Source organism: Mobula birostris, chromosome 6 (genome assembly GCF_030028105.1).
Source record: "Mobula birostris isolate sMobBir1 chromosome 6, sMobBir1.hap1, whole genome shotgun sequence".
Taxonomy (NCBI): domain Eukaryota; kingdom Metazoa; phylum Chordata; class Chondrichthyes; order Myliobatiformes; family Myliobatidae; genus Mobula; species Mobula birostris.
Genome location: NC_092375.1, coordinates 1,587,575 through 1,601,540, shown reverse-complemented (window position 1 = coordinate 1,601,540; position 13,966 = coordinate 1,587,575). Strand labels below are relative to the sequence as shown.

The following is a 13,966-nucleotide window of genomic DNA, read 5'->3' as shown; positions in this document are numbered from 1 at the left end:
CTTTATGACACATATTGCCTCCTGTAGACTCACCACAGCAATGTCTCTGACAGGATTCTTGCGCATGGGAATGACCTGACCCGCGATGACCCCATTCCACAGGAGTACGTGGTGTACCTGTGTCCATCGGGTCCGCTCTGGGCCAAGCTGATGGCATTCTGGGACGAGAGTGAGAGACAGTGCAGCAGAAACCAAGCTCATGAGGTCTTCCCACACGTCAGCCTCTGCCACTTCTTCACAGTAAGGCCCAGCTCAGCGGGGAAACGGGAGCCTTTAGTCCTGGTCGAACCAGAGGATGAGGGTCAGAGTGAGGAACTTTGCTTGGGGTCTGGACTCTTCCTGTGTCATAGACAGGCCCTTGGGCTCATCTCATCCACGCAGACCAACTGGTCTCTCTCAGCCTGTCCCATTTACCTGCATACCCCTTAAACTGTTCTCAAACATGTACCTGTCCAAATCCCTTTTAAACATGATCATTGCACCCACCTCCACCACCTCCCTGGAACCTCATCCTACTGAGACCATGGAATCAGGCCATTCAGCCCATCGAGTCTGCTCCACCATTCCATCATGGCTGATTTATTATCCCTCTTAATCCCATTCTCCTGCCTTCTTCCTGTAACCTTTGACAGCCTGACTAATAAAGAACCCACCCGTTAACCACTTTAAATACACCCAATGATCAGAGCCGTCTGTGGCAATGAATTTCACAGATTCACTAGACTCTGGCTAAAGAAATTGCTCCTCATCTGTGTAAATTTGTACCCACCACCCCTCAGGTGTGTGAAAAACTCACCCCTCAGATCTCCTTTAACTCTTTCACCTCTCAGCTTAAACCTGTGCCTCCAGTTCTAGATTGACCCAACCTCAAAGACTGTAACTACCCGCCATATCTATGACCCCCATGACTTTATAAACTGTTATTAGTTCAGCTCTCAGCCTGCCACACTCCAGTGAGAAGGAACCCGTCCTATCAGATCTCTCCCTGTAACACCAAGTCCAGTGACAACCGACGAGTCAGCCACCGGAACCTGGAGTCTGCAGCCTGCTGCAGCAGCTCAGTAGCTCAAGCCGTGTCTGAGGGGGTGGGGAGAAATTGTCAAGACTCTGCTTCTGGATATCGGTGCCTCTTGACCCTGCTGGGTTCCTGCACCCTGGTGAATCTCTTGTAATGCTACCACATCCTGTGCTGTGGTGACTGGGGCGCTCCGAGTGCAGTCTTGTACAGCTGCAATTCTTACACTCTCTGCCTCAGTTGTGAAGTCAAACATACCAAGTGGCTTCTTCACGAACCCATCCACCTCCGTCAGCACAATCAGGGAGCTGTGGACTTGCACCACAACACCCCACACTCTTGAGGTGTCCCCCCCGCTTGTCCTGTCCTGTCTGTCCTCACAAAGTGCATCATCTCATACTTGTCTCCATTAAACTCCACACACAAAATGCTGGAGGAACTCAGCAGGCCAGGCAGCATCTATGGAAATGAATAAAGAGTCGACGTTTCGGGCCGAGACCCTTCTTCAGGACTGGAAAGGAGGGGAGAAGTCATCAGAATAAAAGGTGGGGGGAGGGAAGAGGGGATGGCTCGAGGTGATAGGTGAACCCAGGTGGGTGGGAAAGATAGAGGACTGGAGAAGAAGGAATCTGATAGGAGAGGAGCGTGTACCCGAGACAAAAGGGAAGGAGGAAGGGACCCATGAGGAGGTGATAGGCGGGTAGAAGAGGCAAAGGGTCAGAGTGGGGATTAGAAAAAGAGAGGGTGGAGGGAAAATTCCCTTATCCATTTGTCTCTCCCCACTAACCTCCCTTCCAGCACTTATCCCTGCAAGTAGCCAAAGTGCCATGTCTGCTCCCTCACCTCCATTCAAAGCCCCAAACAGTCCTTCCATGTCAAGCAACACTTCAGCTGCAAATCAGCCGGGTCACCTATTGCGTCCTTCTGCAACCTGTATTAGACCCATTATAAAGCAGCTGGGGTCACCTAGAACACAGAAAACAGAAAGCACAATACAGGCCCTTCGGCTCACAAAGCTGAACATGTCCTTACTATAGAAATACCAGGGGTTACCCACAGCCCTCTATTTTTCTAAGCTCCATATACCTGTCCAGGAGTCTCTTAAAAGACCCTATCATATCCACCTCCACCACCGTTGCCGGCAGCCCATTCCACGCACTCACCACTCTCTGCTTAAAAAACTTACCCTGACAGCTCCTCTGTACCTACTTGCAAGCACCTTAAAACTATGCCCTCTCGTGCTCGCCATTTCAGCCCTGGAGAAAAGCCTCTGACTATCCACACGATCAATGCTTCTCAATATCTTATACACCTCTATCCGTTCACCTCTCATCCTCTGTCACTCCAAGGAAAAAAGGCCGAGTTCACTTAACCTATTGTCATAAGGCATGCTCCTCAATCCAGGCAATATCTTTGCACAGAGCAAGATGAAGGAATTGGTTGTTGACTTTAGGAGGAGTAGCGGACCGCACAACCCAATTTACACCAGTGGTGCGCAAGTGGAACAGGTCAAAAGCTTTAAGTTCCTCGGGGTCAATATCACCAATGACCTGACTTGGTCCAACCAAGCAGAGTTCACTGCCAAGAAGGCTCACCAGTGCCTTTACTTCCCGAGAAAACTAAAGAAATTTGGCCTGTCCCCTAAAACCCTCACTAATTTTTATCTATCTCCTCCGGTTCCATGCACACTTTTCCACTGTCACACTTGATAGGTCCTATTCTTTCGCATCTTATCCCTTTGCTCTTCACATACTTGTAGAATGCCTTGGGGTTTTCCTTAATCCTGTCCACCAAGGCCTTCTCATGGCCCCTTCTGGCTCTCCTAATTTCATTTTTAAGCTCCTTTCTGCTAGCCTTATAATCTTCTACATCTCTATCATTACCTGGTTTTTTGAACCTTTCGTAAGCTCTTCTTTTCTTCTTGACTAGATTTACAACAGCCTTGTACACCATGGTTCCTGTACCCTGCCATCCTTTCCCTGTCTCATTGGAACATACCTATGCAGAACCCCACGCAAATATCCCCGAGCATTTGCCACATTTTCTCCATACATTTCCCTGAGAACTTCTGTTCCCAATTTATGCTTCCAAGTTCCTGCCTGATAGCCTCATATTTCCCCTTACTCCAATTAAATGCTTTTCTAACTTGTCTGTTCCTATCTCTCTCCAATGCAATGGTAAATGAGATAGAATTGTGATCACTATCTCCAAAATGCTCTCCCACTGAAATATCTGACACCTGACCAGGTTCATTTCCCAAAACCAAATCAAGTACTGCCTCTCCTCTTGTAGGCTTATCTACATATTGTGTCAAGAAACCTTCCTGAACACACCTAACAAACTCCACCCCATCTAAACCCCTTCTCTAGAGACTTGCCAATCGATATTTGGGAAATTAAAATCTCCCACCACAACAACCCTGTTATTATTACACCTCTCCAGAATATGTCTCCCTATCTGCTCCTCGATGTCCCTGTTACTATTGGGTGGTCGATAAAAAACACCCAGTAGAGTTATTGACCCCTTCCTGTTCCTAACTTTCACCTACAGAGACTCCGTAGACAATCCCTCCTTGACTTCCTCTTTTTCTGCAGCCATGACATTATCTCTGATCAGCAGTGCCACGCCCCCACCTCTTTTGCACCCCCCCGCACCCTGTCCTTTCTGAAACATCTAAAGCCTGGCACTCTAAGTAGCCATTCCTGCCCCTGAGCCATCCAATTCTCTGTAATGACCACAACATCATAGCTCCAAGTACTGATCCACGCTCTAAGCTCATCTGCTCCTCATGATACTCCTCATATTAAAATAGGGACATCTCAAACCATCAGTATAGGCGCATCCCTTCTCGATCACCTACCTATCGTCCCTCTCGCACCGTCTCCAAGCTTTCTCTATTTGTGAGCCAACCGCCTCTTCCTCCATCTCATCAGTTTGGTTCCCACCCCCCAGCAGTTTAAACTCTCCCCAGTAGCCTTAGCAAACCTTCCCGCCAGGATATTGATCCCCCTGGGATTCAAGTGCAACCCGTCCCTTTTGTACAGGTCACACCTGCCCCAAAAAAGGTCCTAATGATCCAGAAATCTGAATCCCTGCCCCCTGCTCCAATCCCTCAGCCACGCATTTATCCTCTGTCACGTACCCTGTGACGGGAATAGAGAAACCAGCAGAAATAGAAACCATTTTGGAGTCTAATATTGCTGATAACTAATAAGATTCATTAATAACTACGCAATACAGTAAACTAAGTGAAGATAAATCAAACAGGTTAGCAAAAATTATATACATAAATCAGTAAGTGTGGAGAAATATGTATGAAAACCAAGCTTCCTTAAGTCTAGGGGTAAAAAGATACAGTCTTATAATGTTGAGTAAAGTTCAGTTCAGTTCAGTTCGTGGTATTTAGTTGAATAGTGTTGGAGAGAGAGAGAGAGAGAGAGTTGAGTCTTCAGGTGAGCTGTTGCCGTCGATCTTCTCGTCGTCCTCCGAAATCCTTCACAAGTCACCGACTGTGACTTTAACCAGGGGGACTGTACTTCGGGGTGGTTGAGCTGTCTACCCAGGCCAGGGTCAGACACATGGACAACTCCCCACCGGTCTTGCCTTTGAATTCTCACTGGCAGAGCACTGGGATCGATCCGCCTGATCGATCCTCCAAAACCCACTTTCTCTGCGGACACAACAATGCTCATTCAGTGTCCCGATCCTGTGTCTGAGGACTGTATCATCTGACCTCCCATTTATTTCACCAGGCTGAGCATCACCTGTCATTCAAAGAGTCCCTCCCTCCTTTGTCTGTGAAGAAGTACACAAGCAGGCAACAAGTCCTTGAAAGTTATATCAACAACCTGTTCCCGTCACCATAGCAACCTTCGAGCTGCTCAGTTTTTATCTCCAAAGTAAAACTCCAAAGTTAACTCCCATGACAGTCCAACCATCAATCATCGCCTCTCTCTCTCTCTTTTCCAAACAAACCATCGATGATAAATGACTCGCTCTGTCTCTCTTCAAACAGTTAATAGGGGCACTCCTGGATCCCCTCACACCTCCACCTCATTCTATTACTATACTCGCTGTAGTGTGGCACAGGCAGTAATCCTGAGATTACTACCTTTGAGGTCCTGCTTCTCAACTTCCTTCCTAGCTCCTGAAGTTTGTTTTCAGGACCTCTTCCCTTTTCCTAACTATGTCATTGGTACCAGTATGTATCACGACCTCTGTCTGTTCTCCTTCTCACTGCAGGATATCGTGGATGCTGTTGTGTCCGGTCCTCCTGCTGCAGCCTCCATTAGTGAGACACATTGCAAATCGGAGGACCGTCTCATTGAGCATCTCTGCGCCAGCCACCAAAAGCAGAACTTCTCAGTGGCCAACCATTTTACTTCCAATCCCCATTCTCGAGGCAAGATGTTGGTCCATGGCCTCATCTTATGCCATCCTCCAACCTGAGCCATAAGTATAGATCTCCCCTTCCGGCAAAAAAATTCCCTTCCCCTCCCCTCTTGTTCCATTCCTCACTCGGGCTCTTACCACTCCTCAGCTGCCTATCACCTCCACCTGGGTCCCCTCCTCCTTCCTCTCCCCCGTAGTCCACGCTCCTCTCCTCTCCTGTCACCTCCCCTGGGTCCCCTCCTCCTTCCTCTCCCCCATAGTCCATGCTCCTCTCCTCTCCTGTCACCTCCCCTGACTCCCCTCCTCCTTCCTCACCCCATAGTCCACTCTCCTCTCTTATCACTTTCCCTGGGTCCCCTCCTCCTTCCTCTCGCCCATAGTCCACTCTCCTCCCCTATCACCTCCCCTGGATCCCTTCCTCCTTCCTGCCCCCATACTCCACTCTCGTCTTCTATCACCTCCCCTGGGTCCCCCCCTTCATCCTCTCCTCCATAGTCTTCTCTCCTCTCCTCTCCTATCACCTCCACTGGGTCCCCTCCTCCTTCCTCTCCCCAATAGTCCACTCTCCTCCCCCATCACCTCCCCTGGGTCCCCTCCTCCTTCCTCTCCCCCATAGTCCACTCTCCTCACCTATCACCTCCCCTTGGTCCCCTCCTCCTTCCTGCCCCCATGGTCCACTCTCCTCTCCTATCATCTCCCCTGGGTTCCCTCCACCTTCCTCCCCCCCCCATAGTCCACTCTCCTCTCCTATCACCTCCCCTGGGTCCCCTCCTCCTTCCTACCCCCAAAGTCCACTCTCCTCTCCTATCAAATACCCCTGGGTCCCCTCCTTCTTCCACTCACCCATAGTCCACTCTCCTCCCCTATCACCACCACTGGGTCCCCTCCTCCATCTTCTCCACCATATTCCACTCTCCTCCCCTCTCCTATCACCTCCCCTGGGTCCCCTCCTCCTTCCTCTCCCCCATAGTCCACTCTCCTCCCCTGGGTCCCCTCCTACTTCCTCTCCCCTATAGTCCACTATCCTGCCATATCACCTCCCCTGGGTCCCCTCCTCCTTCCTACCCCCCATAGTCCACACTCCTCCCCTATCACCTCCCCTGCGACCCTCACCCTTCCTCTTGCCCATAGTCCACTCTCCTCCCCTATCACCTCCCCTGGGTCCCCTCCTCCTTCCTCTCCCCCATAGTCCACTCTCCTCCCCTATCACCTCCCCTGGGTCCCCTCCACCTTCCTCTCCCCCATAGTCCACTCTCCTCTCCTATCATCTCCCCTGGGTTCCCTCCACCTTCCTCCCCCCCCATAGTCCACTCTCCTCTCCTATCACCTCCCCTGGGTCCCCTCCTCCTTCCTACCCCCAAAGTCCACTCTCCTCTCCAATACCCCTGGGTCCCCTCCTTCTTCCACTCACCCATAGTCCACTCTCCTCCCCTATCACCACCACTGGGTCCCCTCCTCCATCTTCTCCACCATATTCCACTCTCCTCCCCTCTCCTATCACCTCCCCTGGGTCCCCTCCTCCTTCCTCTCCCCATAGTCCACTCTCCTCCCCTGGGTCCCCTCCTACTTCCTCTCCCCTATAGTCCACTATCCTGCCATATCACCTCCCCTGGGTCCCCTCCTCCTTCCTACCCCCCATAGTCCACACTCCTCCCCTATCACCTCCCCTGCGACCCTCACCCTTCCTCTCGCCCATAGTCCACTCTCCTCCCCTATCACCTCCCCTGGATCCCTTCCTCCTTCCTGCCCCCATACTCCACTCTCGTCTTCTATCACCTCCCCTGGGTCCCCCCCTTCATCCTCTCCTCCATAGTCTTCTCTCCTCTCCTCTCCTATCACCTCCACTGGGTCCCCTCCTCCTTCCTCTCCCCAATAGTCCACTCTCCTCCCCTATCACCTCCCCTGGGTCCCCTCCTCCTTCCTCTCCCCCATAGTCCACTCTCCTCACCTATCACCTCCCCTTGGTCCCCTGCTCCTTCCTGCCCCCATGGTCCACTCTCCTCTCCTATCATCTCCCCTGGGTTCCCTCCACCTTCCTCCCCCCCCATAGTCCACTCTCCTCTCCTATCACCTCCCCTGGGTCCCCTGCTCCTTCCACTCCCCCATAGTCCCACTATCCTGCCATATCACCTCCCCTGGGTCCCCTCCTCCTTCCTCCCCCACATAGCCCACTCTCCTCTCCTATCACCTCCCCTGGGTGCCCTCCTCCTTCCTCTCCATAGTCCACTCTCCTCCCCTATCACCTCCCCAGGTTCCCATCCTCCTTCCTCCCCCCATCGTCCACTCGCCTCTCCTATCATCTCCCTGGGTCCCCTTCTCCTTGCTCTCCCCCATAGTGCACTCTCCTTACCTATCACCTCTCCCTGGGTCCCCTCCCCTTCCTCTCCCCGATAGTCTACTCTCCTCTCCTATCACCTCCCCAGGGCCCCCTCCTCCTTCCTCCCCCCCCCATAGTCCACTCTCCTCTGCTATCACCTCCCCCTGGGTCCCCTCCTCCTTCCACTCCCCCATAGTCCACTCTCCTCTCCTATAACCTCCCCTGGGACCCTCCTCCTTCCTCCCCCATAGTCCACTCTCCTCCCCTATCAGCGCCCCTGGGTCCCCTACTCCGTCCTCCCCCCCATAGTCCACTCTCCTCTACTATCACCTCCCTGGGTGCCCTGCTCGTTCTTCTCGCCCATAGTCGACTCTCCTTCCCTCTCCTATCACCTCCCCTGGGTCCCTCCTCCTTTCTCTCCCCCATAGTCCACTCTCCTCTCCTATCACCTCCCCGGGGTCCCCTCCTCCTTTCTCTCCCCCACAGTCCACTCTCCTCCCCTATCACCTCCCCAGGGTCACCTCCTCCTTTCTCCCCCCTATAGTCCACTCTCCTCCCTATCAGCTCCCCTGCGACCCTCACCCTTCCACTCCCCCATAGTCCACTCTCCTCTGCTATCCCCTCCCCAGGGTCCCCTCCACCCTCTCCCCCATAATCCACTCTCCTCTCCTATCACCTCCCCTGGGTCCCCTCTCCTTCCTCTCACCCATAGTCCACTCTCCTCCCCATCACCTCCCCTGGGCCCCCTCGTCCATCCTCTCCTCCATAGTCCACTCTCCTCCCCTATCACCTCCCCTGGGTCCCCTCCTCCTTCCTCCCCCCCCCCATAGTCCACTCTCGTCTGCTATCACCTCCCCTGGGTCCCCTCCTCCTTCATCTCCCCCTTAGTCCACTCTCCCATATCACCTCCACTGGGTCCCCTCCTCCTTCCTCTCCTCCATAATCCACTCTCCTCCCCTATCACCTCCCCAGGGTCCCCTCCTCCTTCCTCCCCCCCCCCCCATAGTCCACTCTCCTCTGCTATCACCTCCCCCTGGGTCCCCTCCTCCTTCCACTTCACCATAGTCCACTCTCCTCTCCTATCACCTATCCCTTGGTCCCCTCCTCCTTCCTCTCCTCCATAGTCCACTCTCCTCTCCTATCACCTCCCCATGGCTCCCCTCCTCCTTCCACTCCCCCATAGTCTACTCTCCTCCCCTATCACCTCCCCTGGGTCCCCTCCTCCTTCCTCTCCCCCATAGTCCACTCTCCTCACCTATCACCTCCCCTGGGTCTACTCCTCCTTCCTCTCCCCCATAGTCCACTCTCCTCCCCTATCACCTCCCCAGGGTCACCTCCTCCTTTCTCCCCCCTATAGTCCACTCTCCTCCCCTATCAGCTCCCCTGCGACCCTCACCCTTCCACTCCCCCATAGTCCACTCTCCTCTGCTATTCCCTCCCCAGGGTCCCCTCCACCTTCCTCTCCCCCATTATCCACTCTCCTCTCCTATGCACCTCCCTGGGTCCCCTCCTCCTTCCTCTCACCCATAGTCCACTCTCCTCCCCATCGCCTCCCCTGGGCCCCCTCGTCCATCCTCTCCTCCATAGTCCACTCTCCTCTCCTCTCCTATCACCTCCCCTGGAGAGGATCCCCTCGTCCATCCTCTCCTCCATAGTCCACTCTCCTCCCCTATCACCTCCCCTGGGTCCCCTCCTCCTTCCTCCCCCCCCATAGTCCACTCTCGTCTGCTATCACCTCCCCTGGGTCCCCTCCTCCTTCATCTCCCCCTTAGTCCACTCTCCTCCATATCACCTCCACTGGGTCCCCTCCTCCTTCCTCTCCCTCATGGTCCACTCTCCTCTCCTATCACCTCCCCTGGGTCCCCTCCTCCTTCCTCTCCCCATAGTCCACTCTCCTCTCCTATCACCTCCCCTGGGTCCCCTCCTCCTTCCTCTCCTCCATAATCCACTCTCCTCCCCTATCACCTCCCCCGGGTCCCCTCCTCCTTCCTCCCCCCCCATAGTCCACTCTCCTCTGCTATCACCTCCCCCTGGGTCCCCTCCTCCTTCCACTCCCCCATAGTCCACTCTCCTCTCCTATAACCTCCCTTGGGTCCCCTCCTCCTTCCTCCCCCCATAGTCCACTCTCCTCCCCTATCAGTGCCCCTGGGTCCCCTACTCCGTCCTCCCCCCCATAGTCCACTCTCCCTCTACTATCACCTCCCCTGGGTGCCCTGCTCGTTCTTCTCGCCCATAGTCGACTCTCCTCCCCTCTCCTATCACCTCCCCTGGGTCCCCTCCTCCTTTCTCTCCCCCATAGTCCACTCTCCTCTCCTATCACCTCCCCGGGTCCCCTCCTCCTTTCTCTCCCCCACAGTCCACTCCTCCTCCCCTATCACCTCCCCAGGGTCACCTCCTCCTTTCTCCCCCCTATAGTCCACTCTCCACCCCTATCAGCTCCCCTGCGACCCTCACCCTTCCACTCCCCCATAGTCCACTCTCCTCCGCTATCCCCTCCCCAGGGTCCCCTCCACCCTCTCCCCCATAATCCACTCTCCTCTCCTATCACCTCCCCTGGGTCCCCTCCTCCTTCCTCTCACCCATAGTCTACTCTCCTCCCCATCACCTCCCCTGGGCCCCCTCGTCCATCCTCTCCTCCATAGTCCACTCTCCTCCCCTATCACCTCCCTGGGTCCCCTCCTCCTTCCTCCCCCCCCCCCCATAGTCCACTCTCGTCTGCTATCACCTCCCCTGGGTCCCCTCCTCCTTCATCTCCCCTTAGTCCACTCTCCTCCCATATCACCTCCACTGGGTCCCTCCTCCTTCTCTCCGTCATGGTCCACTCTCCTCTCCTATCATCTCCCTGGGTCCCCTCCTCCTTCCTCTCCTCCATAATCCACTCTCCTCCCCTATTACCTCCCCAGGGTCCCCTCCTCCTTCCTCCCCCCCCCCCCCCATAGTCCACTCTCCTCTGCTATCACCTCCCCCTGGGTCCCCTCCTCCTTCCTCTCCTCCATAATCCACTCTCCTCCCCTATCACCTCCCCCTGGGTCCCCTCCTCCTTCCACTTCACCATAGTCCACTCTCCTCTCCTATCACCTATCCCTTGGTCCCCTCCTCCTTCCTCTCCTCCATAGTCCACTCTCCTCTCCTATCACCTCCCCTGGGTCCCCTCCTCCTTCCTCTCCCCCATAGTCCACTTTCCTCACCTATCACCTCCCCTGGGTCCCCTCCTCCTTCCTCTCCGCCATAGTCCACTCTCCTCTCCTGTCAGATTCCTTCCTCTCCAACCCTTCACCGTTCCGTCCACCCGTCTTCACCTATCCACCTTCTCCTCTCCCCATCTTTTTTATTCCGACAACTCATCCCCTTTCCTTTCCAGTCTTTAAGAAGTGTCTCGGTTAATGTCAACTGTTAATTCATTTCCATAGCCGCTGCCTGGCCTACCGAGATCCTCCAGCATCTTGTGTGTGTTGTTCTGGATTTCCAGTATCTGCAGAATCTCTTGTGATTCTGCATTAAATTCCACCTGTCATCTCCCCAGCCCACTCACCAGCCATGTGTGTTTCTGGGAGTTCTTACACAACTGCACCTACGCCAGCTTTTGTGTCACCATTCACACCCCTACTCCACAGCACCGACGCCTGTGACACATCTCCAGTCATGGACGTACAGACCATTCCTTCAATCAGTGGGCAAGTGGGGAGGTGGGGAACCGGGGTCACATCAAAGAATGGAGACACTGTAAATCTGCAGGAAAGCAGAGCTGTGGGACCATCCGGAGTATGGCGGGAGGGAGACACACTGACCGGTAGATAATGAGAACAGGCATGAGAGTGAGGGGCAGAGTCCGTGTTCTTCGGGGAGATGGAGAAGAGTCTAAATGCCGACAGTTTGTAATAGAGTGTGACACTGGTTTCCGTTTCCTTCCCTCGAGCGAGGAGGAACCTGACAGGCTGAATGTTGCTGTGGACAGTGACTGTTGTGTCTCATTGTAGTGTGAAGACAGTAAGCTGCAGAAGCTGTACAAAGCTCTGAAGAAGACTGGCAACAGGTTTGCAGGCGGATTCCCCCCCTCCCTCACTCTGACACTTCACACAAGCTCTCGCTACGTCGGATACTTCCTGGACGATGCAAGTACTGACATCATCAAGCAGTTTGCCCTGGCCTTCTGCGAGGCAGCTGCCAAACTGGCAGGTATGAAGTCCCTCGCACTCACTCCCATCAAACATAGAAAATCTGCAGCAAAATACAGCTCCTTGGCCCACAAAGCTGTGCTGAACATGTCCCTACCCTAGAAATTACTAGGGTTACCCATAGCCCTCTATTTTTCTAAGCTCCATGTACCTGTCCAGGAGTCTCTTAAAAGACCCTATCGTATCCGCCTCCACCACCGTCACCGGCAGCCCATTCCACGCACTCACCTCTCTCTGCGTAAAAAAACTTACCCCTCGATATCGCTGTATCTACTTCCAAGCACCTTAAAACCGTGCCCTCTCGTGCTAGCAATTTCAGCCCTGGGAAAAAGCCTCTGACTATCCACACGATCAATGCCTCTCATCATCTTGTACACCTCTATCAGGTCACCTCTCATCCTCCGTCGCTCTAAGGGAAAAAGGCCAAGCTCACTCAGCCTATTCTCATAAGGCATGCTCCCCAATCCAGGCAACATCCTTGTAAATCTCCTCTGCACCCTTTCTATAGTTTCCACATCCTTCCTGTACTGAGGTGAGTAGAAATGAGCACAGTACTCCAAGTGGGGTCTGACCAGGGTCTTAAATAGCTGTGGTGGAGGCCAAGTCCATGCGTATGTTTAAGACGGAAGTTGATAGTTTCCATAAGACCATAAGATATAGGAGCAGAAGTAGGCCATTCAGCCCATCGAATCTGCTCCGCCATTCAATCACAGGCTGATCCAATTCTTCCAGTCATCCCCACTCCCCTGCCTTCTCCCCCATACCCTTTGATGCCCTGGCTAATCAAGAACCTATCTATCTCTGCTTAAATACACTCAATGACTTGGCCTCCACAGCCACTCGTGGCAACAAATTCCACAGATTTACCACCCTCTGACGAAAGTAATTTCTCCGCATCTCTGTCCTAATTGGACGTCCTTCAATCCTGAAGTTGTGCCCTCTTGTCCTAGACTCCTCTACCATGGGAAATAACTTTGCCTTATCTAATCTATTCAGGCCTTTTAACATTCGAAATGTTTCTATGAAATCCCCCCTCATTCTCCTGAACTCCAGGGAATACAGCCCAAGAGCTGCCAGACATTCCTCATATGGTAACCCTTTCATTCCTGAAACCATTCTTGTGAATCTCCTCTGAACCTTCTCCAATGTCAGTATATCCTTTCTAAAATAAGGAGCCCAAAATTGCACACAATACTCCAAGTGTGGTCTTACAAGTGCCTTATAGAGTCTCAACATCACATCTCTGCTCTTATTTTCTATATCTTTAGAAATGAATGTCAACATTGCATTTGCTTTCTTCACCACTGACTGAACCTGGAGGTTAACCTTTAGGGTACCCTGCACAAGGACTCCCAAGTCCCCTTGCATCGCTGCATTTTGAATTCTCTCTCCATCTAAATAATAGTCTGCCTGCTTATTTCTTCCACCAAAGTGCATGACCACACACTTTCCAACATTGTATTTCATTTGCCACTTCTTCACCCATTCCCCTAAACTAGGTCTCTCTGCAGGCTCTCTGTTTCCTCAACACTACCCGCCCCTCCTACTATCTTTGTTTCATCGGTAAAATTAGCCACAAATCTATTCATCCCATAGTTGAAATCATTGAACTGCATCGTTTAAAGCAGCGGTCCCAACACTGACCCCTGTGCAACTCCACTGGTACCCGGCAGCCAGCCAGAATAGGATCCCTTTATTCCTACTCTCTGTTTTTCTGCGATCAGCCAATGCTCCACCCATGCTAGTCATAGTCATAGTCATAGTCATACTTTATTGATCCCAGGGGAAATTGGTTTTCGTTACAGTTGCACCATAAATAATAAATAGTAATAATACCATAAATAGTTAAATAGTAATATGTAAATTATGCCAGGAAATAAGTCCAGGACCAGCCTATCGGCTCAGGGTGTCTGACCCTCCAAGGGAGGAGTTGTAAAGTTTGATGACCACAGGCAGGAATGACTTCCTATGACTCTCTGTGCTGCATCTTGGAGGAATGAGTCTCTGGCTGAATGTACTCCTGTGCCCACCCAGTACATTATGTAGTGGATTGGAGACATTGTCCAA

At 53.0% G+C, this 13,966-nt stretch overlaps 1 protein-coding gene across 2 annotated transcripts in view; it reads left to right on the top strand.

Moving 5' to 3' along the window:
• Positions 1–13,966, top strand: part of LOC140198785 (ubiquitin-associated and SH3 domain-containing protein A-like) — a 96,559-nt gene that overhangs the window by 21,327 nt on the left and 61,266 nt on the right. The window contains exons 3-4 of one of the 2 annotated variants that reach the window (XM_072259811.1): positions 54–240; positions 11,702–11,900. In XM_072259811.1, the coding sequence (XP_072115912.1) occupies positions 54–240; positions 11,702–11,900 (386 nt within the window). Of the gene's footprint in view, positions 1–53; positions 308–11,701; positions 11,901–13,966 lie in introns of those variants that run through there. The other variant, XM_072259812.1, reaches the window with a different exon arrangement.